This window comes from Lepidochelys kempii, chromosome 15 (assembly GCF_965140285.1).
Source record: "Lepidochelys kempii isolate rLepKem1 chromosome 15, rLepKem1.hap1, whole genome shotgun sequence".
Taxonomy (NCBI): Eukaryota; Metazoa; Chordata; order Testudines; family Cheloniidae; genus Lepidochelys; species Lepidochelys kempii.
The window spans coordinates 13,953,341-13,980,188 of NC_136394.1; the positions used below are offsets into that span (position 1 = coordinate 13,953,341).

At 51.4% G+C, this 26,848-nt stretch overlaps 1 protein-coding gene across 2 annotated transcripts in view; it reads right to left on the bottom strand.

The window, feature by feature from the left end:
• MMP11 (matrix metallopeptidase 11) overlaps window positions 1-14,534 on the bottom strand; it is a 33,742-nt gene extending 19,208 nt beyond the window's left edge. For both annotated transcript variants that reach the window (XM_073313024.2, XM_073313025.2), the window contains exon 1: window positions 14,291-14,534. In XM_073313024.2, coding sequence (XP_073169125.1) covers window positions 14,291-14,494 — 204 coding nt within the window. In that variant the 5' untranslated portion in view covers window positions 14,495-14,534. The remainder of the gene's footprint in view (window positions 1-14,290) is intronic.
• Window positions 14,535-26,848: the final 12,314 nt, after the last annotated feature.

Below are 26,848 nucleotides of genomic sequence, written 5' to 3' on the forward strand. Positions count from 1 at the left end.
CCTGCTCAGTGCGCGAGCATTCGCTGTGTGATCCCTGACCGTGGTGACTGTAATGAAGTGCCCCCAACCTGTGTCCTATGGCAGGAGTTCTCATCCCCCTGGGTTCACAAGAGGCGTCAAGACCACCCTGCCCATCCCATATTGCTAAATGGGAGGGAGACGGTCCCAACTAGATGGGAGGGGAGCGCCAGGAGTGGGGTGGGTCCTGGCATGGGAAAGGTCATGAACTACTCTTATGCGGTGATTGACACTTAACCTTTCATATGGCGCTTTTCATCATACGGCTAGTCCCACCGATTAAGCCAGCCGTCTCCCCGGAGAGCTAAGTCAGGACTGCAGTTCTCCCTTTCACAGGAGGGTCAGCTGGGGTGCAGAGAGGACAGTGCCAACATTCTCAAACTTGGCTGCCTAAAAGTAAGCAACCCAAACCCACAGGGCCACCGGTGGGAATTACACAGCGCTCAGCCTGCGTAATTCGGCTGCTCAAACGTGGACGCAGTTGCTTCATTTTAGGCATCCACATTTGAAAATGCTGGTCCAAGTGACACGGCAGAGGGAGTCCGTGGAGGCTCAGGCTATTCCGCCGCCCTGCTCCTCCAGCCACTGCACACCCTGCTCGGTCCCTGGCAGCCCAGCTGGGCTAGGCAGTGGCTAATAAGTTATAGCTGGCCTAGTTCCGGTAGGTTACAAAGCCCACTGGTGTCACAGGAGCATACAGCAAACTCCTTCACGGCTGCTGATGCTTGGATTCTTCCCTCCAGGGGCAGTGACCGGGTAAGAGAGATATCCCTTGGCCACATTAGAAGCAAGACAGACGGGGTAAGACGCTGAGGGGAGGGAAGCTCCCTTTATCCTGAAGGAATCGGGGTCATTGGAGCCGCCAGGCTCGACTCATTTGTTTCCTTTAGTTCTCTAGTTCCCTGTGACTTAAATGGGACCTCGCTGTGCTGACAGACTCGCACAGCCCGGTCTCGCAGGTGCCAGCAGACAGGCCACCCCCTGCATCACCCAGCCAGGGACCTTACGGTCAGCAGGACGCGGCGCTGGCTGGTTTTCTACGGATGGAGCTGCAGTTTAATCCCACAAATTGCCATCTCTGTTCCAGCACAATAGTTCCATTCATGTGGGCTGTAATGAAGTGTGAAGCCCTTGGCATTAATTCCGCTATCATGGCTAACATCTAGATCACAGCACAGTGCCCTCTGGTCCGGACAGGCTGCAGGGACTGACACAGGAACTTGGCAGGTCACGTGAAGGCACATGGTAGTCTCGCTACTCATTGCTAGCATTACTCCGCCAGCCCGTCCTGCCCTGTCGCAGCCAGCCAGACGCTCCTCTAGCTCGGTGGCGATCACCTCCTGCTGTCCTTGTCTGAGAAACTCAGGTCTCATAATGAGCTAATCAATCTTACATCCCAAAGCGCTTTGCACGCTATAGCAATCGCCCCAGCTCCGGGAGGCGGCAGGTCAGCTGCTGAACAGCACCCAGGAACACTACACACGGCCCTTAAGCCCAGGCCACCAAGAACAAGTCGATGGTTTCTGACAAAGAGGAGGCGGGGGACGCAGGTGCGGCCTGTCCTGATCTGTCCCCTGGGCACTCCTCTCACACCAGCGGCTCACAAGAGCAGAGCCTTACCGAATAAGAGGTTCCCAGACTTTTACAGCAAGGCTGGTAACAAGATGAGCTGTCAGAGTATCGCTGTGCTGCTCACCTGGGATGCACACTAAGGACTCTGCGGCTGAGTCCAAGACAGCCCCCGACTGATGGGGCTCTCTCTTTGTCAGGCACCGTGCAGGCTGCACCAGATAAAGGGTGCTCACCTCAGACGCCGGGGCAGGACCTGCTACGCAGCAAGGACAGCTAGAGATGGAGGTGTCTCGATTCCACAGGCCCAGAAAGGGCCCTGCAAGGAGCGTCCACGGGACTGGGGCAAAGGACAAGTGCAAGGGGGGAGCCAGTGGATTGCACAACAGAAATGAGCCCCAGTGGTGAGTGGCCTCTGGCCTCAGGGCCCCTCGTGACTGGAGGACATGTGCAGTCATGGGCTGGTTAGATTAAAGAGGGACCTGCAAAAGAGTTTTACCCATCTGCGTTTGTGCCCTTCTGACATACAGAGAAGGCCTGGAATTTTTCCCACCTGCTTGGTTTTTTTGTTTTTTAACCTTAGACATATTAGGACCATCCCCCATGGTTTGCCCTTGCTTTGCTGGAGGAGCTGGTGGGTCTCTCGATGGCAGGATCTTGTTAGCTCCACTTTTGCAAGTGCTGGTGGACATGGGTGGTGGATGGAGCCCCCCTTCAGGGAGGCTAGCCCACCCTCCACCCCACCCCTTCCTCCCAAGGACCCCCCGAGAAATCCTGCCCCGCCTGCCCCGTGACTGGAGGACCCCCAGACCAGCTGGGACCCTGAGCTCCCTCTCCCCCTCCCCAAGGCCAAAGGAGCCCCCAGCCATGCTGCGGCTCCCCTCCTAAGGCCCCAAGCTGCTCCGCGAGCTCTTCCAAAGATCCTGAGCTTTTTATATACGCCATGCAGGTTCTGGGGTGGCTGAGGAGGCGGTATGTGTTATTTAGCTTCCTGGACTCATCAGTAATCCCTCTGGAGTCCAGGGAGATCATTCATGAGCCCAGGAAGCTGAGTAGCAGATACCACCTCCCCAGCCTCCCCGGATCCTGCCTGGGGCATAACAATAAGCAAAAACTTCCCTGCAAACCCCGCAACCAGCGGCCACGGCAGGCTCAGCCTGCCCTGGCCTATTATACCTGCCGCCTATGCTGGTGGAGGCCATCATCCTGCCCTGAGCTGTGTGGGGATAGAAACACTTGAGCCCTGTCGACATTATCGGCCAGATGCACACTGGTGCCGGTCCAAAGACTGAGAGGAGGCAGTTTGTCTCTCCCCTATTCCGGGGCCGATTTGGCTAACTTGTGCCCTGTTGCAATGGGCCACTGCAGCTATCCAGAGCCACTGGACCTCTGGGCTTGCCCCCAGCCTTGCCCCAGCCCTCCCGGCTCTGACCCCACCCCGACCTGCCCCCTGTGCACCTCTTCCAGGCCTCAGAGCACCCTGCACTGCTGAGCGAGGGAGGCCCGAAGAGCAGCACGGAGCTGACAGAGTTGGCTCTGCACATGGTATCTGGGCCCCTGGTGCAGGGTGGCTCCCTATGCACTGGCATAGAAGGGGTAGAGAATTCACTGCCACAGCCAATCTGCCCCATTGCTGGAGCTGCCCACGTGTTAGCACAACCATCGGAAATTCCCTGGAAACCACCGGCGTTAGCCACAGCCAGACACGCAAAGCTGCCCAGGGGCTGGCCGAGAGGCTGATGCCATTTGCCACGGAATTCTCTGGAGACTTTTCTAGCCAGAGATAAGAACCTACTTGGCTGGACTCATCGCTCTGGTCACCGGAGACACATCCCTGGCCTGGAGCCTCTCCAGGGGAGAGAGGTGGCTCAGGAAACATGTCCTGCTTGTCGATGTTGGATTCCACCCCCTACTGCACTGAAGCCATGTGCCGGGCAGTATGGGCTCAGCTGGGCTCGCTTTGTGCACTGGAGCAGGGATGGGGTAGAAGACCCGACTGTCAGCTTTGATGTCACCCTGTCTCCTCTTCTGTAAACCATGATCACTCCTCCTGACCTGCAGCTCCATTAGGAGTGAGTGCTGGGGCTGGAATGCTGCTGCCAAAGCCTCTCTTGGCGGCTTCACTTTCCCGAAGAAAAGCATTAACTACTTAGTTGTGTCGGTGCCTTCCCTCCCCCTCCCTGATCTGGAGGGGAGATAAAATTCCAATGGGCCAAAAGGAAAGAGAGGCCATCACAGCTGAGGAGCCAAAAGCTGCTCCTGGAGCCTGTGAAGGTGGAGCCTGGGGCCATGGAAATCAGTCTGGGGAAGGGAGGACCGTGCATCACTCTCGAGCAATGTCTGCCAGCGAGCCTTAGGATCCTCCCTCCCGTGGGGCTGCTGGCTGGATTGTGAGACCCTTAGTCGTGTCTGGGGGAGTGCCTTACTCCGCTAATGGTCCTGCTGACTGCCCATGGGATAGGTTGCTTCTCACTATCAGGGTGGCCCCAGGAGTCTGTCCTGCTCAGGACATGGAGGGAGGATTTATGCAGCTAATTCTCATTGGCTTTTATAGGACTTTCCAAACCCTCCCACAGAGCACAGACAAGAGCCTGCTAAGAAGGGGATATTCACTGCCTGGGGTTTGTGAACTGATGTTTCCCAGCCAAGGGAACAAGACAAAGGATTTGCAATATGGAGTTTGAGTGACTATCCAGCTGTCTATCCCATACTGACGAAAGCCCCGAGTAAAAGCCCTGGGGACACTAATGAGCCAAGGTCTCTCCCTTCCGTAGGTATTTCTCCCTCCTGGGGCAGGCTGGAATGATACACACACAGGGCTAAGCAGCACATTGGGAGGGCGGCCTCTGAAAAATGAGCAGATTCCCAGCAGGCAGTTGGTTGACTGTGAAACTCCAGCCCGGAATGAGAGGGGGAAAGGTCTGATCCCAGGGGACAGCAGACAGCCCCGCAAGGAACAGACTAGACTGCCTGCTCCGTTCTCCCAGGCTTTGCACGGACATCACCCCGGGCACACTGCAGAACATGACAGACATCACATGAGGCCACGTGGGAAACAGCCAGCCTTCCCTGGTCAGTGTCCCATCCACATTCACGAGCTGCAATGGACCCTTAACCTCTCCAGCTAGGGGCAGGGCAATTGTCCCGGAGCTGGCTCCTGCGTGTGGAGGTCAAATGCCATGCTTGGCAGGAGGCTGCAAACAGGGCAGCCCAGCCACAGAGACCCAGGAGCAGCAGCAAAGCAGGACATTTTCGGTCAACAAAAAACTTGACAACAATGAGGCTGCTGGTGTGCAAAGCCCACTGCCCGTCCTGCTGACCAACACCCTCTCATTGGTTCCTTGCGGTCTCCCACTGGGCTCTGTCTTCTACTTAGACTGCCCTCATTGGGGCAGCGTTCATTGCTTTGTTCTGGGTTTGTACAGCGCCTTGCACAATGGACCCCAGGTGCCACCACAACACAGATAACACATTGACATTCTTGTTCCCAGCCAGCTGAGAAGGGCTAACTATACTGCAATCCTGGCTTAGATCCGTTTAATATTGGATACGACTCCTACTGGGGGGCTATAACCTGCCCTGCAGGGGAACAGGCTCAGCTGGTTTCTCTCCCTCCCCTCCATCACTTACATTTGTGATCCCACCTTCAAGGTGGAAAACCCAGTGATTTGCCCTCATCCAAGGAACCTGAGAGCTCTCCTACTGCCCAGCCTCCATACTGGCCTTTTTTTGACATACTTCACTTCCTGGCATGGACTACCCTGACAATTAGGAAGCTTTTCCTAATTTCTAACCTAAATCTTGCTGCAATTTAAGTCCATTGCTTCGTGTCCTGTCCTCACTGGTTAAGGAGAACAATTTATCTCCCTCCTCTTGATAACAACCTTTTACATACTTGAAGATGTTATCATGTCCCCTCTCAGTCTTCTCTTCTCCAGACTAAACAAACCCAATTTTTTTAATCTTCCCTCACAGGTCCTGGTTTCTAGACCTTTAATCATTTTTGTTGCTCTCCTCTGGACTTTCTCCACATCTTTCCTGAAGTGCAGCACTCGGAACTGGACACAATATCCCATTGAGGCCGTATCAGCACCGAGCAGATTGGAAGAATTACTTCATGTCCTGCTTACCCTACTTCTGCAAATACATCCCAGAACGATGTTCGCTTTTTTTTTGCGACAGTGTTACATTGTTGACTCCTGTTTAGTCTGTGATCCCCTATAACCCCCACATCTTTCTGCAGTACTCCTCCTTCAGCAGTGGTGTTGTAGCCATGGTTGGTCCCGGGATATTAGGTGGGTGAAGTAATGTCTTTTATTGGACCAACTTCTGTTGGTGAAAGAAACAAGCATTCAAGCTCCACTGCTACAATGATAAACAACCCCCTGACCCCCCCCCACACACACACACACCTTTCACAATCCATGGATCCTACACATGCCTATCACAACATGTGGTCTACCACATCCAGTGCACTAAATGTCCCAATAGCAACTATGTAGGTGAAACCAGACAATCACTGCACTCTCCTATTAACTCACACAGGATGAAAAGCAAACCACTGCCTCACCTGTGGGTGAACATTTTTCACAAAGCGATCACACTATAACTGACCTATCAGTCCTTATTGTTGCAGGGAACCTGCACAGAACTTTCAAAAGGGAAACCTGGGAGCTTGAATTCATAACTTTGCTAGACACTAAAAGTCATGGACTGAATAGAGACAGTGGATTTATGGCTTATTACAACAACTGATAACCCACTAACAACCTCCCCCATCTGCTTCTCCCCCTCCTTTCTTCCCTATGACTGGAGGGGTGTTAACAGGCCACTTCACCTTGAATGGTCCCTTGAAAGATGTGTTAACTACTTGCACTAAAAAAAAAAAAAAAAATCTATTCCATCTTGTATTTAGCTGTGACACTGGACATAAATTTCCCAGACCTGAAGAGCTCTCTGTAAGCTTGAACATGTGTCTCTCTCACCAAAAGAGTTTGGTCCAATCAAAGATATTACCTCACCCACCTTGTCTCTCCTTCCTAGGCCAGCATTTCCCATTTTGTATTTGTGCAGTCGATTATTCCTTCCTAAGTGTGGCACTTTGCATTTGTCCACATTGGATTTTATCTTATTTCAGATCAGTTCTCTAGTCTGTCAAAATCATTTTGAATTTTAATCCTGTCCTCCAAAATGCTTGCAATCCCTCCCAGCTTGGAATCATCTGTAAACTGTATAAGTGTACTCTCCAGGCTATTAACCAAATCATTTATGAAGATATTGTATAGAACCAGACCCAGGACAGATCTCTGCGGGACTCCACTTGATATGCCCTTCTGGCTTGGTTGTGAACCATTGATAATGACTCGGAGTAGACTTTTCTAACCAGTTGTGCACCTGCCTTATAGTAGGTTCGTCTAGACTATATTTCTCTAGTTTGTTTTTGAGACGGTCATGAGAGGCAGTATCAAAAGCATTACTAAAGTCGAGATATAACACAACCACCACTTCCACCCTATCCACAAGGCTTGTTACCCTGTCAAAGATAGGTATAAGGTTGGTTTAACACCTGTTCTTGACAAATCCCTGCTGATTTGTAAAGGTGTTACTTATCACCTTAGTTTCTTCTAGGTGGTTACAAATTGATTGATTGATTATTTGCTCCGTTATCTTTCTGGGGACCCAAGTTAAGCTGGTTGGTCTATATTTCCCTGGATTGTCCTTATTCCCGTTTATAGACAAGTACTATATTTGCCCTTTTCTAGTGCCTCTGTGTCACACTGCTCATATAAGTACCTGTGTGGAGCACGCAGAGCTCAGCCTTCTGGGATAACCAGTTCAAAGCAATTCCTTCTGTCATTTCATTCATCTGATGGGCTTTGTCATGGCACAGACGCTATTCAGTAGCCACAAGAGCATTGCAGTTCACTGATCCCTTCCCAGCGGCCCAGGCCACCTGCTCTCCTACAACGGAGGAGCACTGCAGGACTCAGGAATCAGAACGACAGCCACCCTCTGAGAGCTTCCTGCGACACTGCCCTGCAAACCATTACAGCAGTCCAGGTCTTTCCTGCTGCTCCTTTCCCTGTGGGAGTGGGGACAGTCTCGTTCTCAACCAGCCCCCTTCTCTCCCTCCACGTGGTCTGTGCTGACCCAGTGTTTGCTGCTTCCTTGACTGATCCCATGGATACTCTGGCCACTGGAGGGGCGAACCTTCACAGGCAAAATCATCCTCCTTTAGGACCAAAGAGTCCGCACTCACGGGCATTGTACTTCTGCACTCGCCCTCCTCCTTCCTCTCTCAGGGGAGGGGGAAGATCCCTGTGTCTTTACACTCGCAAGTAAAGCTATTTTCTCCCACACTGTAGGGTAAGAAATTGCTGCCATCCGTGCCCAGGTTCTTGTCTCTGTGGTTCTGCTCCAGGACAGCTGCCTCCCCCTCGCTCCTGGGGTGTGTGCATGGCTTCTTGCTCCCGGGAGTGGCAGCACCAGCCGTGATTCAAAAGAAGAACACTCCTATTCAGTAGCACTGATCACCTTTGCCCCCCTGGGTTTAGCAAGCCCTTCCTCTAACCCGGAGCGGGTTGGGATTCCAAAGTGCTCTGAAGCTACTGTTTAGCAGTAAAGTTCTGCTTCCTCACAGGGAGTCACTTCCACACCGAATCAGGGCATCTCAGACACTGTACCAGAGTCCATGCTCGCGGAGAATCATAGCCACTTCATGGCTGAAAGGGACCATTATTCTGTGATGTAGGCCAGCCCCTGCTTGTTTTGTGGTGTACAGCACCCTGGTAGCTCTGCCCAGTGGGACCTGTTAGGCCCTGATGTAAAGAGTTGCACAAAGAAAGTCAGCACAAGATATTTTATTGATCTTACGAAACCCGGAACAATGCATATTCTTGAATGCCATCTTCTGGCACCGAATCGATTAACTATACATATACACAGACACAGAGCACTCTCATCACAGGACAAGCCCATGTCCTCTGGGCTGCATTCTGATCAACGTGAAGAGAAAGCCATCAGGAATGTGAAGATGGGCTAAGGCAGGGGAAGATGCAGGAACAGAGCTCCTTGTACACACAGACCAAGGCCCCTCTCCTGCCATTCGCCTTAGGAATCCTCAAGTCCAATCTCTCTGTGACCAGACTCTGTTTCCCGTTTATCTGGTGGTGGTTGTTGTTGGCAACGAAGAAAGAAAATGTTTATTTTTCCTAAGCAACAGGAAACATGAAACACTGAGAACTGCAAATGTTTATGCCCACAGAGCCAGTGACGGCCTAAGCTGATGCAGAGGGAGGGCAAATTAATAAACTCTTCAGGGTTATTTTCATTAGCAGCCGTTTTAGTTATGTGCAATGTTCCCTCTAATTTTTGACAGGCCGTGTGCGCAAAAAATTTCTTCTGTGCAAATGTTTGTGCATATGGTGTTTTGCCGTGTGCGTGGGGTTTAGGATCTGTGTGCCCGGGCACACGAGCACAGCTTAGAGGGAGCCGTGGTTATGTGATAGTTCAAGGCTTTGGTCCACCAGTGGCACCATTCCTGAGCAGGCAGCACAGTGAAAGCCTGTGGACAACCCGAGGCAAGAGTACTCACCAGGTACAAGGAAATAAACCCCAGGAGGCCTGGCTGGACAAAGATCTCATGAGCCCCTAGTCTGATGAGGCAGGAATCCCCTGAAAACCAAGAAACCCTCCCGGGACTTCGTGCAGTCCAGTCACAGTAGGGTTGTTTTTTATGCATCTGTAAGGTCAAAGCTAAAATGAAGCATCAGCTGTCAGTACATGCCAGGGACTGGGACCCACTGACCTAGGGGGCCAGATGTGCAGGGACCCCCTCCCCCATTTATGAGGGGCATGTGCCAGCCTGGACCAGGGATTGCCACCCCCCAACCTATGGTGAGCAAGTACCAGTTGGGCCAGGGACCAGCACCCCTTATCTATGGGTAGGACATGCCTGCCCAGGCCAGGGACTGGGATCCCCCAATCTACAGGAGCAGAACCCACTTGGGCCAGGGGCCCCTGACCTTTAAGCATATGCTGAGAGACACCCCCAAGTCTCTGGCCAATATGTGGAGATCTTCAGGCTCCTGGGAGGATGGAATGAAGAGCTGCATCTGTGAAGGCTCAAGAGTTCTATAAATATGCAGTGATTTCAGAGCATCTTCCTGACAGACAGGTTTCTATTTTACCCTTGCGTAGTGGACTTTTCAGTATGGCAATTCCATGAAGCGCAGCAAGGATGTTATACCACCGAGCTGATTAACAATATGATATCTGCACACACACACAGATGGTGCATCAGAGTGCTGGCTGAAAATGTAAGTAATAAACCAGCCGCAGAGCTTCTGCTCACAGCAACAGCCTGAGAACTCCACAAGCTCTACCCAAGCCTGATTATTCTCTCATTTATTCTCGACAGAGCAAAGCCCTTTGATGGGTTCTCCAGGGAATCCACCATGTGTCCTCCCTAGACACCACCTGTTCCATCTGTTCCTCAGTGGCCTAAACAGTTAGGGATGTCTGCTGCAGTTTGAATACACTTAGAACAGACCTCTGGCCTCAGTTTTCCCTCTAAACTTGAGCCAAACCTAACCCACGCTTTTCTGAAGGTTGCAAATACTCAGGTGACTTTCATTTCCATGTGCCTTCTGGTTTAAGCCACACCCACAGTCCAAATGCCCAGATCTCACAAGAACAACCTTTCTCGCTGTCCTGGCTGGAATGGGATAGAACCTGAACCTCAAGAGAGCTTGTTCTTGTGAAGTTTCCAGTCTAGTTCATAGACCAATGAGGCTTGGATAAGCCCATAAGATTTGGATACCAATCTTTGCTGCTCATCAGACCCACCGCTCTGAGCCTTTGGAGAATCCTCCACTCCTGTCAGCATTGTCAAAGAAAACCAGCCCCTCTCCTTATGCTACTTCTGTTACAGGGAGGAGAGGGCCAGGGAAGGTGAGGAATCTCTTCAGACCCCAGCTGACAACATGTTCCTGCCCAGAAGCATGAGGCTTGACGGTCTTTGCTGTTATTTTTATCCTTCCCAGTAGGACGGCAGATGTGACAGAGCACTGGGCACAACACCTGGATACGCTACTTTTCTTTTACTCCTACTCTCTCTTCTGACACCCCACCCCCCAGCTCTCCCTTCCTGTCCACTTTGCCAGAACCCAGGTACTAACACAAAGCCTTCAAGAACTGCAGTTTGCTGTGTGTGTGTGTGTGTGTGTGTGTGTGTGAGAGAGAGAGAGGGGGGGGGGGGAAGGTGGACACTGCCAAAGCCTACACAACCCTGGAGTAAATGTTTACATGTGCTCTTGATTCCCTGCTGAAGTGGAGGATAAACATGTCTAAATTATCCTGAATGCTCATTTCACTATTTAAAGAGTGAAAACAAACAGCATATATCAACCTCTTTTGTAAACTTGGTCTGCATGGGGAGGGAGGAGCCTGCATGGGCCGAGCTACTCCTCCTAACGTCACCCCCATCTGCTCCTGGCCCAGGTAGCTGCATGTCATGCAGCTATAAGGAAGCACAGTGCATTCCAGGTAGGATTGCTGGCTCTGGAGAGGGGAAAGTTCCAGGAAATGCCATACGGCTGGATTACACCAGCCAACTAGGCATGAGGCCACCAGTTTCCCCTCCCTCCCCCCCCGCAAGGTTAGTTTCTCAGTGAAAAACACATTGACATTAATTTCCCAGAGGGGGCCTGAGCCAGGCCATCTCCAGGTGTTCCATTTGGTGTGCAGTGCCCTGAGAATTTGAGATTTTAGTTCTGGGGGTTTTAAAAACCACTGCAGATGGTTTGGCTTTTGCTCTAATTCTTGCCTTCCTCAGGTGCTAACTTCTAAATTTCCCCCACCTAGTTTTACCTTGTAACAAACCTTAGCCCCTGAGCACCCCAACAGTAAATGGGGGTGTATCAAAAGCTATCAAACCTCATGCTTCAGGACTAAAAACTGACCTGCTGAGGTCAGGAAGAAATCCAGCACCCCCTCTTCCAACATGTCATGGTATGTTTTTGTACATTGTCTGGGTGTAGTGAAGCATTTTTGCCCTCCATCAAGAGGTCAATCCGGAAATCCCAGGTAACCCTGTCTTAATCTAATAACCAGGTGGCATCCAATTAAATTAAATGGCAACAAGATTAAATGGACACCAACTTGGAAAAAAAAGAATCACATTTCTCTGAAATTTTGGACCTACTCTGGTTTTAAGTAACATCTTCAATGACTGAAAGCCATCAGTGGTGGAAAGACGTGTCTCCTATTTCAGTTTCTTTACTTGGTAGATAGGAGAGCACCTCCTGTACGGTTAGTGTCACTGTTTGCATGGCATAGTTGGTGTCTTGCTTGCTGGAAAGATCCTTATAAAGACTGGCAGGAGATCAGAAAATCCTTGTGGAAAGGGAACACACTATTTGCTAGTGAGGGAGGGTGCTCCACCAGAAAATGATTAAAAAGACCAAATTGCCGATGTCCCTTTAGAAACCATGGAAGTAAATTTATTTTTTGCCAAAAAGAAGCTGCCAAAAGAAGCTCTTGACCCAAATGCTTATTAGGATGCTGAAAAGGTGTAGCTATTGGTTAGGAATAATATGGAGATCATCCAGAGTTACTCTTGTTATATCAGGGTAGTTAGCAAACAGGATTCAGAATAATATAAATCAACAGCTGGCTGCCTGGGATTAAGGAGAAGCTTTTCTCATGGCCAGGTGGACTGTACTCACTCCCTTATGGGAGTTCTACCATCTTCTGAAGCATCTGGTATTGGACACTGAACAAGACGGACCACTGGCCTGATTTGGTATGGGATTTCTGTCTTACCAAGGCACTGTGCCAGCTCTTTCCCTCCCCGCTCCTTGCTGTGCTCCAGACATGCTGGCTAGTTTGTATAAGCCTCAGAAGCCTTTGCACTCCCTTGGCGGCAGTGAGTGGGGATCATGGGTATACGAGTGTGTGCGTGTGTGTGGGGGGGGACTAGTCTCAGTTGGGCAGAGTTATATGGAAACCTTAATTTACACAGGACACTTTAAAACTAGGGCTAGCAATGCCTTCCTACAAAGCAGCCAGCATGGACCCCTGCTGGTCTCAGGACCCAGATTAGATGCACCGCCAGTCCATTCGAGAATGGGGATTCCTGGGTTTCTTTATGTAGCGACACCATGGGGTGGCTCAGGACCCCTCCCCATTTCTCCCTCCCCCCCATACCACTTCATGTCTCTGCAGGAAGGAGCAGGGCTCCAGATTTGTCAGTTACTAACTGTGGCTTATTGGCAGAGCTAGGGATCAACCAGTTGCTAAATGTAGTTGAAGCCCTAACACAGCTGGGGGCGTGCAAAGAAATGCATCTCCATTCAGCATGTGCGCTGCCTTACTCTTCATGGAGGCACAGCTGGGATGAGTTCAATGGCATTTTGTTTTGAATAATAAAAGTGCTTCCTAGGCCAAGAATTTTTAAACCAAGCTCCAGCCCCCAAGCAGATTTAACAGCCAAGTTATAAACCTCTCAGATGACAGAGCTTGATAATAAAACCATCGACAGGACCTGCGCTAATCCCCAGTGGTGCTACCGGGCGTTGCTCCGTCATCAGTTTAGGCACCAGGAAAATACTGCCTATAATAACCCAATTACACGCACAGCCCCAGTGCGGGCAGCACTCGGTCCTCCCCAGTCCCCCAAACTTCCCCCCCACCCAGGCATCAGCACCTCCAATTGCCAACAGCCCCATCCCAGGTGACGGAGAGCCCTGCCTGCCGCTTCCCCCCCGGCCTGCAGGTTTTATTCATCTATTTAGTTTTGTGTCCCCCTTAACATTTCTCGCTTTCATCTGGAACTGCCATCGCAGCGTGAGGGACGCGCTCTTACCAGGCAATGAATGCCACCGAACCTTTAAGGGGAAGAGTGGGGAAGGATCCCTTGTCATCTTCTAAACACTAATTACAGCAGTCCCCACAAAAGAGGGCACATTTTAAAACTGCATCCTGACATGCGAAAAGCCAGCATGCAGCTTTCACTGCCCTGCAACAAAGCAGGAGGCAGCTGACATAACAGTAAAGTGCCACCTCTAAAACAAACAAGCATCTGCTGCTGGGGGGACAACTGGAGGCGCTTCCCTGGGAGGGGAGAAAGAGAGGTGGGTTTGTTCCCCCAGCAGAACAGCCACCACCAAAAGTTTCCAGGTTCTTTTTTGGAGCAGGGAGGGGTTTGCCAAGGAAATGCCCCAAGAAAAGGGAATGCACAAAAGGCAAAACCCTTTAGGTCTTTAGAAAAAGAGCATGGAAATCCGAAGGGGCGCGGGGGGGGGGGCACACAAGAGCAGCAAAGCAAACCCGTGCAGCCAGAGGGGCTGTGACATTCTTCACCCAGCCCTGGGCAGGGTTTCTCCCGCAGCCGGCACGCAATGGGCAGCGGGATGTAAACAAGGCGAGGGGTGCCGTCCCTCCGGGAAGCGGGGCTCCTGTGTGAGACCGGTGTGGCCGAGTGGGGGCTCCGGCCAGCTGTCCGTCCGTCCGTCCAGCCCCCCCCCCCCGCGCACAGCGAGAGGGGAGGGCGGAGGCGGCGTTTGGCTGGAGGAAGGGGAGAGGGGAGATTGCGACCCAGGGCACAGAGGGAGCCGCATGGAGGCAAAGCGGGCCCGGGCAGCGGAGATCGGGGCGCGGAGATCGGGGCCAGGGAGACCCCCCCCCCGCCGCCGGTACTCACCAGGGTTTTGTGCCGGCGGGCCCCCCGCGAGGCGGGCAGCGCCTGGCCCCCCAGCAGCCAGGGCAGGAGGAAGGCAGCGAGCAGGGCGGAAAGCGGCGCCCGAGCCATCCCCGGCGCTGCCGGGACGAGCGCAGGTTGCAGGCGGGCTGGGGCCGGGGCCGGGGCCGGAGCGTGCCGGGGCCGGGCGCTGCCGGGCGCAGACATGGGGCCGGGGATGTCCCGCAGCCCCTTTTATACGCGCTCCTGCCTTTTGTTCTCCCTCTTCGAATTACACGGTTGTGGGCTGCCGAAGTGACACATCCCGGCGGCACCACGTGGGGCGGCGGGGGGCGGAATCCCGGGAGCCCGGCTGGAGCCAGGAGCAGGGGCTGCGTTAACTCCTTCCGCGCCGGGGGGAGGCAGACCCCCCCCACACACCCCCCCCCCCGCAGGGGAGCGCCTCCTCCCCCCCGGCCACAGCGTTACACGGGAGCGGGGGAAGACCCCGCTGGCTGGGCAGGAAGGAAATCAGCCCTGCCTGGGGGAAAGCTGACGGGGGGGGGGCAGGTTGTTCTCCCACCGCTGCTAGGGGGCATGGTCACCGTGGGGGGGGGGGTTTGAGAAGGGCCCCGTTGCTGCTCGCTCGGGTGCCCTGGGAGCCTCCATCGCTCTGCAGTGGCTGAAGGGAGGTTTCAGAGGAGCAGCCCTGTTAGTCAGTGTCCGCAAAAAGACCAGGAGGACTTGTGGCACCTGAGAGACCAGCCAATTTATTTGAGCATCAGCTTGCGTGAGCTACAGCTTCATGCCTCCGATGAAGTGTTGATGCTCAAATAAAGTTGTTCGTCTGAATGGAGGTTGTGTCCCTCCCGGTTCCTGACCCTCTTGAAGTCACTGGAAAGTTGCAGCATTTGGAGCAAGGATTTAAATATCCCGGGGCCCCCCATCCTGCAGGGTGAGTGTGGGCGGGCCCCTCTGTCTGCACACAACCACTGATGTCCATGGCCCTTTGGGCAGGCACAGGGGCTGCTCAGGCGTTGTGACTTGCAGGATTGGGGCCAGGATGGGATCGGTCCCGGTTGGGGGACCCACGCCATCCCTGCCATGCCAGACTGGTCCCTACAATGCATTTGCTAATGTTTCGTTTTAAACAGGGCTCCTGCCACTTCCCCTGGGACACACTTGTCCCTCCCGGGCCGGTAGATCTCATGATCGTTATGGTCCCACTTCACTGGACTGTGGTACAAACAACACAAAGGCAGCATCTGCCCCAGAGACCTCAGAGTCAGTCGACACTCACCTTTTATTGCTTTCACCCCTTGTGCCATCTTTGACAATCCCTCTGCCTCCAGGACCTCCATGATCTGTTACACCTTGCGGTAGGCCAGTGACGCTCTGCCTGGGCATCAGGGGCTGCACAGGTGGAAGAACCGAGGCCTGGAGAACCGAGGCCTCAGTCATGGCCTAGCCAAGCTGTACATATTTAACTCCTTACATCTTCCCTTGTCAGTCAATCAATCAATTGGTCCTCCCAGGCCCTGATCACTGGGGTTGTTTTTCTCTAAATTCCCTCCAGTTTGCCTGTAGCCTTTTTGATCATTTGCCCAAAACTAAGTGCAGCATTCCAGGTGCAGTCGCACCAGAGTTGTTTAGAAAAGCCCCCCCGCCCCTGTCCGCATCTGGCAGTGTCTGCGTATGGATCTCAGGATTGCACAGGCCCTTTTAGCTGCCATGTTCCACTGCAAATTCACATCTAATGGTCCCTTGGCTCACCTCTTGGTCTTCCTCCCCTGCTTCCAGCTTTCTGCCTCCTCCTGCATGACTGATGTGGATCACTTTTCCCAGACGTATTAGCTTGCGTTTTACCAAGGAAAATCTCCCCGTGTTATTTTCTGTCCATGTCTGTAAACCTCTCCTGGTCCCTTTGTCTCATTTCTCTCTCCTCGCGGCTCTTTGCAGCTCCTCCCAATGTATATTCATTTGTGAAGTTCATTAGCACGCTGTTTATTCCCTCTTTGAGATCATCAATGAAGATGTTAAGTAGAACCAAACCTATGCATGGTATCCTACCTGACACCTCCCCGGTTCTATAGTAGCCAATGCCGTTCATTTGCGGTGTTATATTCACATGTATTTTTGAAGGTTGTTGTTGATGCGCCTTGAGGGAGTAGGATGGGCAAACTGCATGAACTCGACAAATTAGCACTGTAAATTGAATTAGCTTTTGTTGACAGTTCTTTTGCCAGTTTTCAGGCCACAGCATCGTGGCACGCTAATAGAATTAATGTGGAGAGTAGGGTTTTGTGAGACAGTCTATCAATTACTTTACTCATGCATTTTCTTTTCATCCACTCATATTGTGGTGCCATCAAAATGGATCAAGATTTTCTCAGAGCAGGGTTAGATATGGGGGTAAAAATGCCTTAGTCCTGTCTATGCTGCAGCTCCCACCATTGGTCCAGGTCCACATTTTACCAGTGTAGATGCAGACTTAGAGTATATCCAAAGGTTTCAGAGTAGCAGCCGTGTTAGTCTGTATTCGCAAACAGAAAAGGAGGACTTGTGGCACCTTAGAGACTAACCAATTTATTTGAGCATAAGCTTTTGTGAGCTACAGCTCACTTCATCGGTTCTCAAACTGGGGGTCATGACCCCTCAGGTGTCACAAGGTTATTATGTGGGGGGGGGGCGCGAGCTGTCAGCCTCCACCCCAAACTTTGCTTTGCCGCCAGCATTTATAATAGTGTTACATATATAAAAAAGTGTTTTTTAATGTATGGGGAGGGGGGGCACAGTCAGAGGCTTGCTGTGTGAAAGGGGTCACCAGTACAAAAGTTTGAGGACCACTGATATGGGCTGTAAGGCATGATCTAGCCTCCAAGTGTGAGGGAGGACGGATTAGAATTAGATGACCCTAGTGGGGTTTTCCATCTCCAATGTCTATGAGAGTAAGCCACATAGGATAAGCCCTATAGGGTCTTGGTTTAGCATGTGCCTAACTTGAAACATATGAGCAGACATGCTGAGTTTAACTGAAGTCACTGGGGCAACTCACATGCTTAAAGTCAGACATGTGCATTAGTACCCTACAGAATCAGGGCCTGGACGGGTGATTCTGCAAAGAGCAGCAGTAAAATTGTTAATGTCTCCTGACATGGTTAGAGCACCTTCCATTTTGTAGTGTAGACGAGATCTCACCCATGTCCCCAAGCCAAATACGTAATAGGTTGGGATTAATGATGCTGTACATTGAAATGTAAACTATTACTTGTTAATTGTTGCTATTTGTTATCAGCTGTTCCCTCAGTTCTTCATCTACATCCAAAATACTCCAATTTTCCATTTAATGAATTGTTTTACTTCCCTACGTCCCCTCTCCCAGAGTAGCCAGTGCAGCAGTACAAAGCATGAAGGGGAAAGAAGTTCTTTCCAACAGAGCGTCCCTCTCTCAAGAGCACATTTTACCCTCTTAGCAGGGGCCAGCGGGGAATCAGCATTGGCTATTGTTTTGGGAATGCCTTTTTTTTTTTTTTTTTTACTAGGGACACTAAACCCAGGGCTTGTTAGCTGGGAAGGAGGCTTCTTCTTCCAATGAGTGTCACTGAGGAATTTTCTACAGAAAGCAGCTGCACCAGTTTAACCAAAGGCGTGATGTGAACGTGTTTTAATTAAACCCGTGCAGCTCTGTGAGTGCGCACACATGTTGGTTTGAAGCTGGTTTAGCTTGCGGTGCACGCACAAGATACTACAGGTGCAAGCTGAACCCACGTAACCCGGGTTTATATGCATGTAAGTCTCCCCCTCCTCCCTAAAAGCTGCCCTGGTTTAACTGAATCACTTTAACATCACACCTTTAGTTCAACTAACGCATCTGTACATGGGGAGGGAAGATACAGGGTCTACAGAGTTTCTGCTAGTGAAGTAAATAGAAAATTAATGTAAATGGCAAAATGTGGCCAAGACTCTCTTCTTATCCCTCATTGCCCCCAAAGGTGAGTAAACAGGTCACCAGCCTGCACAGAGTCAATGTCAGAGGGTACGGTCCAGACTGCGTACACAAAACATGCTCTAATGCTATTTCCAGTCCTTCCTGCTTCTGCCAGGGCTGGGGGTTCTGCACAAACTGCTCCCCTCGGAGGACTTCCAGATCCCCACTCCCGCTCCCGGCTGAAAACACAACGGGCCTGAGGTGGGCAAGGTTTTAACCTGTTGAAAAGAATCAACTGTGGTGTTTTGCACCTCGTAAGGCAGGCGTGCCCAGAGCATTTCATAAGGCCCACAGCCTGCTTCAACACAATATACTAATGGCCAATTCATTAGCATTTTGTCGTTATGTTTACATCATTTTAGTTTACACAAGTGTGTAAATAGACAAAACTATACATAGAAACAACCTGTCTAAATACATACAAAACAAGCTGAACTTAAAATACAAATCAATCAATCCAGGTGACTTTAAATCTTATTAAAATATGTAGATTCTGTCTGGCCCACACAAGGTTGTGCTTAGGTTTATGTGGCCCTCCTGTGTTATAAGGTTGGGCAGCACTGTCAGAAGGGGTTTGCTCTGGTCCTTGTTTCATACAGACTGCTCCAGCCATCCCAGATCAGACTGAGAGAAGGGAAGTTTAGTATGAGGAGTTACAACAGAAATCAAGTGTGCAATCAGCTGGCAGCACCATAATCCAGGCATCTGCCTTCCTGCCACATATGTCCTGCTGCATTCTGGCAGTGGATTGCGGTGTTTGGGTGGGGGCGATTTCCCGCAATGATCTTCGTATTTGCATACCCTCTCTAATGAAGCAGATGCTTGTTCTTAGAAGCAAGAGCCTCCACTCAAATTCCTGACCCCTCAGTCCTGATGGAGGATGGATATATGTCTCATTTTAACGCACAAAGTGTTTTCATGCCACATGCACTGTGTGAATGAAAGTTCTGAAGTCAGCTGTGTATACACTACCATTAATTTACCTGTGCCCACGCCCAATCTAATTCACCACTTGAGAGCAGTGCAGATAGGGAAAGGAAGCCATCCACGTCTATTTTGGAGACTGCGAATTCTGGATTGAATCAGCTTGGAGACAAAGCCAGTGAGGGCATTGCAGTATTGTCTCTGGGTGCATTATATGGGAGAAGTCCTGGTCTTTATCGACATCCCCCGTGTGGACTGTGAGTTTGACTACAAATTGCTTCAAGAAATGTATGCAAGTAACAAAGCTTTGATCTCTGCCTGGTGTGCAGGGAGAGAGTAAAGTTTCTTGGCATGCAGTATTACGTTATTGATTTACACTTCTGTGATGTATTGTTCACATTTTGTTTGATGTGAACCATATTTAGAATGTAAATACCGCATACATTTAACAGATGTAAAAAGAAATAGAACAACGACAATACTGATATGGCGCATTTTCCCCACAGATCCTTAAATCCTTTACCAGAGGAGACAAACATTTGACAGACAGGGGAAGCCAAGGCAGAGAAGTGAAATAACTTGCCGAAGAACATGGCATGGAACCGGCAGAGTCAGGAATCAGCACAGGTCTCTTAACTCCCAGCTCCGTGCACAATCCACTGCCCCCAAAATGTATCTAAAACTGATACCCTGCTAATTGGACAGATGAATGCCCTGGCATCAAGCACAACTCCACTATCTTGCCTCCAAAGTCTAGTTTACCTCATCTCTGCATCTGTCCAAAGCCTGGTTACAGCAGCCCTGAGGAGCTAACTGCAAGAGATGCCAAAGAGAAGGAAGGAACCTGTTTTCATTGGGCTCAGAGTTTAATGAGCAGAATTAAGGCTTCTCCTACTATCCTGGCTCTGTCCAGAGCACATGAAGATGGAGTTCCTGTGATTTCCTCTGGGGAAGCTCCTACTCTCTAGACAGGGTTATGTTTGGGGTTTGCAGGCAGAAAGCAGTCACACCTTGGCTGGTCTTACCTGGAGATCCAGGCATTTTGGTTACAATGAGAAAAAGTCCTCCTGTCTCTCTCCAAGTACCTTTCCTTTTTTGTCTTTTTCCTTTGAATGGCTGGTGAATCGGTTACCTAGCCATCCGCTCCCCCAGCCCCACGCTGTCTGGAAGGAGCACGATAAGCTACTGCCAAACCCTCACCTGTGTTGCAGGGAATACACCTCCTGCAGTTGTGTGGACTAGCAGCAGGCAGGGGCTCCCCTTTAAAGAGAGAAACACTTTGTTGTGTGTTGAAGAATTGCAGATGAGTCTGAGTTATGCAAGCTCAGATTCCTGCAAAGACGCTTATACAGACCTAAATGGCACTGTGTATTTCAGAGTTGTCGCTGACTAAAATAAGAATTCCCAGCGCAGCACGCGGAGTGAGTTCCTTTTTACCAACAAGAAGATGCTCCTTTGAACTAACCGGTTGCATCAGCTAGGCAGTACTATGATAGGGGCCATAAGTATGAGGTAGGCAGATAGGTCTCTGAATGGTGTTGATCCCTCCCTCCACCACTGGGAGAGACAGGTGGGTTTCAGCTAATCGTCATGGCCATGCACACATCACTTACCCATAATTCAGAGGTTTAGCCTGATGAATTTAATCAGGCTGCTGGCAGCTTAGCTCAGGGGCTCGCATTGTGGCCACCTTGATACTGAAGGTCTGGCATCCCTCTGCAGAGGGACTGGCCTGGAATCTCTGGGAGACCTGCCGGTTGTCAAATGGCCAGAGACTGACCTCCCAAGCAACTGGGTCCAGACAGCCTGGCTGCCACTGCTTGCCGGAGACAGGTCACTGGAGCCCTTGCAGCCTTCCCTGAGCCACAATCCTGGACGACACGTCAGCAATGCTGCACCCGCCGCACCTGAGCCCTCTTGCTTTGCTACTGTCTTGACATGTTCCTGTCCTAACAAGTCAGAGAGTTGCCAGTGATTTTCCAATCCTCCCAGCCAGCGTTTCCGCTGTCCCACCAATTCTGAAAGGAGGCAGGGCTGTTCAGTGCTCATACACTACAGTGATGGGGGACTTGTAAGCCCCTAGGGAGACAGATAGGATTTATCTTCCACTGCCCCACTTCCAACTCCAGGAGACAAGCTGGCTACTGGGGCACAACCACGTGCATGTCAGGCAGGGCTTGGAGAGCGCATGCCCAGGCTAGGATCCTTGTTGGCTGCTCGCCTGGCTCTGCCAGAAGCCCAGAGCGCAGGAGAGCTGTGAATCATAGCTTCAGCTCCCTCCGGTTATTCTGTTTAACTGATCTATTTTCACCAAATACAACATAACAGGAGTCTCTCGAGCAGGTGTCAGGGCCTCGCGACCACCCTCCCCTTCCCAAACAGGAGAGGGGCCCTGGCTAGAGCCCAGATAGATGGGAGAGGGGACCCACTGTGGAAAAGGTAATGGGACGAGGGGCCTGGTTTGGAAAAGACCGACACTCATTCCAGGGTCACTAAAGAGTCTCAGCTAACGGGAGCAGTGTGTTCAGCTGAGGACAATAGGGTCATGCGGTGCCTCTTGTCACCCATACTCTCATGTGCTGTGTCCTGCCTTGTGCAAGCTCCTTGGGGCAGGGGCCTGAAAAGCACATTGTGCACACCTACGGCGTGGTACAAATAAGCCTGAGGATGGTGATGGTAGAGGACTTCTGCCGTGCTAGGAACACCAGGTGTCAGCATCTCAGCTCTGTCCCACTGAGGGCTCCAACTAACTATGGCTTCTCGTACATTTCCACTCGCTCACCCCCACCACAAAAGAAGTTCGGGGAGGAAAGTGCTAAAATACGAGGAGCAATTTTCTACCCTATTGCACAGCACCAGGAGTCAAGGTTATTCCAGTTACGGCTGAATTCTGCAAGGAGGGTGGGAGGCTCGGACCAATTTCCATAGGACAGTGAGTGAATGCTGTAAGAAAACCTGGGTTCAAGTGTGCTGTACCAGGGAATGTGAAACGGATGACGTGGTCTCGGCACGGTCTTTGGAAAAGTGAAGTGTGTATATCTATGCAAGACTGGAAGATTCCCCTTCTGCCTGATCATGATAGACCCCTTGCTCTTCTTCTCCAACCACTGTTCCGCTCTTCTGGACAATCTCCATTTGACTGAATTTTGAGCGCGATTCCAGCCCTGGGCTGGCCTTTTCCCCAGAATGTTTCATCCTCTACCATGCCATATACAGCAACAGTTACTCTCTGCCTGGGAATCCCCAATTTCAGCATCACCAGTGAGGCTCGGTAAGGACAAACCAAGCCTCACCTGTGTCAGCAGGGTCACATGAGCCTTCCCATTGAGTGTGATGTGGAAACAAGGCAAGGCTTATTATCAGAGTGCCATGTGCCTCACTGGCTCCTGGCTATGCAGCCAGGGGTGTTCAAGAAAAAGGCTCTCGCCCTTTGATTTCATTTTCCAAACGCCTCTCTGTCCCATGTTCCTCTCCTCCCATCACAGACCCTCGCTCACGGGGGCCAAGTGAGAACCGGCACAGACCAAGGTGGCTGGTGGAAGTGAGTTTGGTCCAGCTGTCCCTGACGGCAGCCCTGCCCCAACACTCCCGGCAAAGAGGATGGTATAGAAAGTGAAGAAGAGAAGATGGAGGCAGGAGGAAGACAGTGGGCCTGAGACTCCTGTCCGACCAGTGTAAACGAGGAATAACTCCAGTGACCACAGTGGGGGCTACTTCAGTGTAAATCTAGTGTCAGAGAAGAATCAGACCCATTAAGCTTCAGGCAGAAGAGAACATGGGTGAGAAAAAGAAAAACACGCTAGAGCCCAGTGCCAGGCCTGAGGAGCTGAACAGGGGAGGTGCAAGTGGGAGCTGTGTGCTCTGTGGGCCCTTATGTCACCCTTCTGCGCAGGGGGGAAATCTGTGAACTAGTAGGATCCTCCAGCCCTGCGCCTCCCTTAGCCTCGCCATGTCCCACACCTGCACACAGCCACACAGGGAGGGTTGACGGGGCAGGGCTCCACCTTGCACGGCCCCGTGTGACTCCTTTACCTGCACTCTCCAGGCATTTGCACAGCAGAACGGCATGGGTACGTGGTCAAGGTTCCTCCAGCGTCTCAGAGGCGGGGACTGGGTTTGCCCCAAAGCAAATAGCTCCCAGTAGCCCAGTATTCAGCGTGTGGCTCTCCATAGGCTGAACGCAGGCACAGGAGGGTGAACCACGGCGATGCCGTCTAATCAAATCGCTAGGGGCAGCGCGCATACAAACATCAACAAACCCTGCCTGCCTGCCAGGCTGGGGAAGGGAAACACGCTCAGCTGCGCATCTATGGGCCTGAGATGGAGTTTCATCTGCCGGCGCTTTCCTGGCCCAGACCCAGCACATGCCACAATACACCTCAGGAGCCAGATGCCTGGGAGCCACTTCTTCTTTCTGGCAAAATGTTTCAGCCCCAACTTGTGCGGAGAGAGAACTGTGGGGAGCCAGTCTCACACGCTGGCCTCACTACAAGGGTCCTCAAGCTGGGGGAGCCCCAGTGTGGAGTGGGTGTTAAAGGGGCAGGCCGAGAAATGCTGTTCCCCAGCTGGGTGAGAGCCCACAGCCTATTTCCCTCCCTGGAAGCCGTGACCTGACGGAGACTTTTCCGGCCCTGTAGTGTCCATGCCGTGGTTGCACCCCTGCTAGCAAGTGCAGCCCCGGCACCGCTAACTCGCTGTCCGACTGCCCTTTGGACAGGGCCTCAATCATTGCTCCGCGAGAGGGCAGCCGAAGCAGGGAGCGTGTGCCAGCCAGAGCTCGCTGCAGAGCCTCCGACTCGGCCTGCGGATACGGAGGTTGCTAGTGCCGTCTTGCAGCATTTCCAACCTGCCAGTTCCCCACAAAGGAAACCCAGGCTGGTGAGATGTCCCCTCCTCCCTCCCTCTCTCTGAGCCCCTGGAAAGGCAGCGTTCAGAATGGAATGTCAGATGGGATATTATTCCTTCTAGCTGTAGGGAGGCTGTGTTCATAAAATCCAGCGGGGGGGAGAAGAGAGAGGTAGGCAGGCTCTGCAAGGTGAGGAACTGCTGCCCCCCCACCTCTCATCCCACCCGTGGTGCCATGAGCTGAGCTGAGCTGAGCTGGGGGGGGAGGGAGGCATGGCTTGCCTCCTATACCGTGTTCATCTCTCCCAGCACTTCCTCGTCACCCTCCCCCACTAACGCTTCTGAATTCTCCTCCGTGAAGCAGGTACACCCAAGTGTCGGGGGGGGGGGGACTGCCCCTCTTCAGCGCAGGCTCCTCCTTGCTCCCCACAGGGCACGCTTTTGCCTTTGATAAGTGGAAGGCGTGAGGGCCTCAAGATGCCCAGGCCAGCTTCGAAAGCCGAGGTCATTAGTAGCAACCACAGAGGGCACTGGCCAAGTGCCAGGCACCCTCCGGAGTGCTCCCCGAGTCTTGTTAGCGCCAGAGGGGCGGCTGGGCTCCCCCCAGCGAAGCGGCTGCCTTGATTGATGCCAGGTGGGCAGAAACAGGCAGGGCTCAGCGCTTCCCATCTCATTTCAATCAGGGGTTATGCGCTGGGTTAAGCAAGCCACATGAAAGCAGCAGCTCATGAAGCAGAGGGGCAGGCAGATACAGCAGGGGAGGGAGGTTAGCGATTAGGCAGAAAAACAAAGGAGATAATGGGGATGAGAGAGAGAGAGAGAGAAGCTCAGGGAGTGAGTGGGAAGAAGGTAATTGTATTTATTATTATTATTTATTTGTATTATGGTAGCTTCTAGGAGAACCAGTCCTGGACCAGGACCCCAGTGTGCTGGCTGCTGTACCAACACTCTCTTAGCTCTCATCCTGTGCTTTGGGTGCCTGTCACATAAATTAGTGTATCCAAAGTCATACGGGGCCATGTAATAGACAGCCCATCCCCTTCCTAAACGCCTGGGGGGAAGAGATGGGCTTTGCAGCTCACCCCGTAGCATAACAAAGCCAGGCTCTACTGTAACCAGAAAATGTAACCTCGCTGCCGTAAGTATACCGCCAGGCCCTGGTATGGCTCAGGCACCAAGCCCGTCTAGCCCCACTGGTAAATGACACAGGCACTTTTGGGGGACCTTTCCTGTATGTGTGCAATACATCTGAGCCAGGAGGGAAATAGGGGCAGGACACAGAGCGATGGTAGAGGAGGGACCTGACTTAGTCCTTAGCACTTGGATGAGGCAGAAGCTTTGAAGGCATGAGCTAAAAAGCAATATCATTCAATTAAAAAAGTGATGCTGAAAAGGATGTGAAAAGCCTTCAGGGATTTGTTTAGACTCATTACCTCCCTGCAGAGCTAGGGTGAGTTCAGTATCAAATGGCACCACAGCCCTTTCCCAGCTAGAGTAGAGGTAAGATTGAGCCCTCATTGTCCCGGACTCCCCGCCACCCGGGCAAATCTGCACCGCAAAAGGGGAAATGCAACAAATAATTGCTTCTACAAAATCCAAATCCCGAGGCCCTGGCTCAGTTTCTGTTCAGTCCTCACTCAGGCAAAACCCCCATTGACTTTAATCCCCATTAATCCAGTGGACATTAAAAAACAAAAGGCCCAGTTCTGTCACCTTTGCTCACGCTGAGTGGCTCAGTTCACAGACACCAGCCCCGGAGGATCTCCGTAACACATTATCCACAGCAAAACCATGCCAATGGATCTCTCCTTGCAGACTGATAGCACATCAACGGGTTTCAGAGAAAAGCTTTATGGCCCACAGCCTCAGCTGGTGTAAGTTCCATGGACAATAGCTGTAGATATCTAGCCTCTTAATATTATTATTTTTAAGAAAGAAAGAAAGAAAGAAAGAAAGAAAGAAAGAAAGAAAGAACCTCACTGTATATGCTATAGACACACTGCTGTGGTCATCAAAACACCCCAGGATTCCTCATCCTATTTCGCCAAGTGGATTGACTTTTATTTGTATTTTACACTGATTTTGATGTTTCTGTGGACAGCCAGAGATGGGCCAAAGCTGGAAGCCTTTATCTAAAATTTTCTTCCAGCAAAATTTTGATGGTGTGGATAAAATGGAGGCCAGAACTGGGCCATTGTCTTGATATTATGACATGCTGATGGCACTGGAGATGACAAGGGGATCTGGGAATTTCCCCACCACATCGCAAGGGACAAACTCTTCCTACAGACTGGATGTTTGTGGTTACATAGTTTAATGATAAGAAGCTTCTCCAGGTCTGCAGAATCGCCAGCCTCCGAGCCATCCACAATGTTTATGCACGTGGGCAATTGAACAATAACTCAGAAGCAGAAGACCACAAGCTTTGACAAGTCCCAAATGTTTCACAATGGATTTCCGTGGACCCAGCAGACTCTGAATAAGGACATGGAGAAAGCCCTACAGTAATGTGGTTATTCCCCCGTACCATCCCTGGGCCTTGCTTTGAAAGAGTCCTTTGGGGGGCAGGGGCGGTCTTCAGAAGATAGAGAGCAGAGCAATCTGTTCAGCAATACCCACTCTGTATATACCACAAGTCTGTCTGCTCTGAGAATCAATTCCTAGCGGTCAATCAAGAAACAAATGTCACATTTATTGTTTTAGGTCAATCACCAGGGGATAACAACCTACAGAACTGAAACTGGGCCAACGTGAATGGGTTAAAAGTCCTTTCATTTGCTTTATGAAGTTTATTGAAAACTACATTGTTCATCTGCTGAAACTTC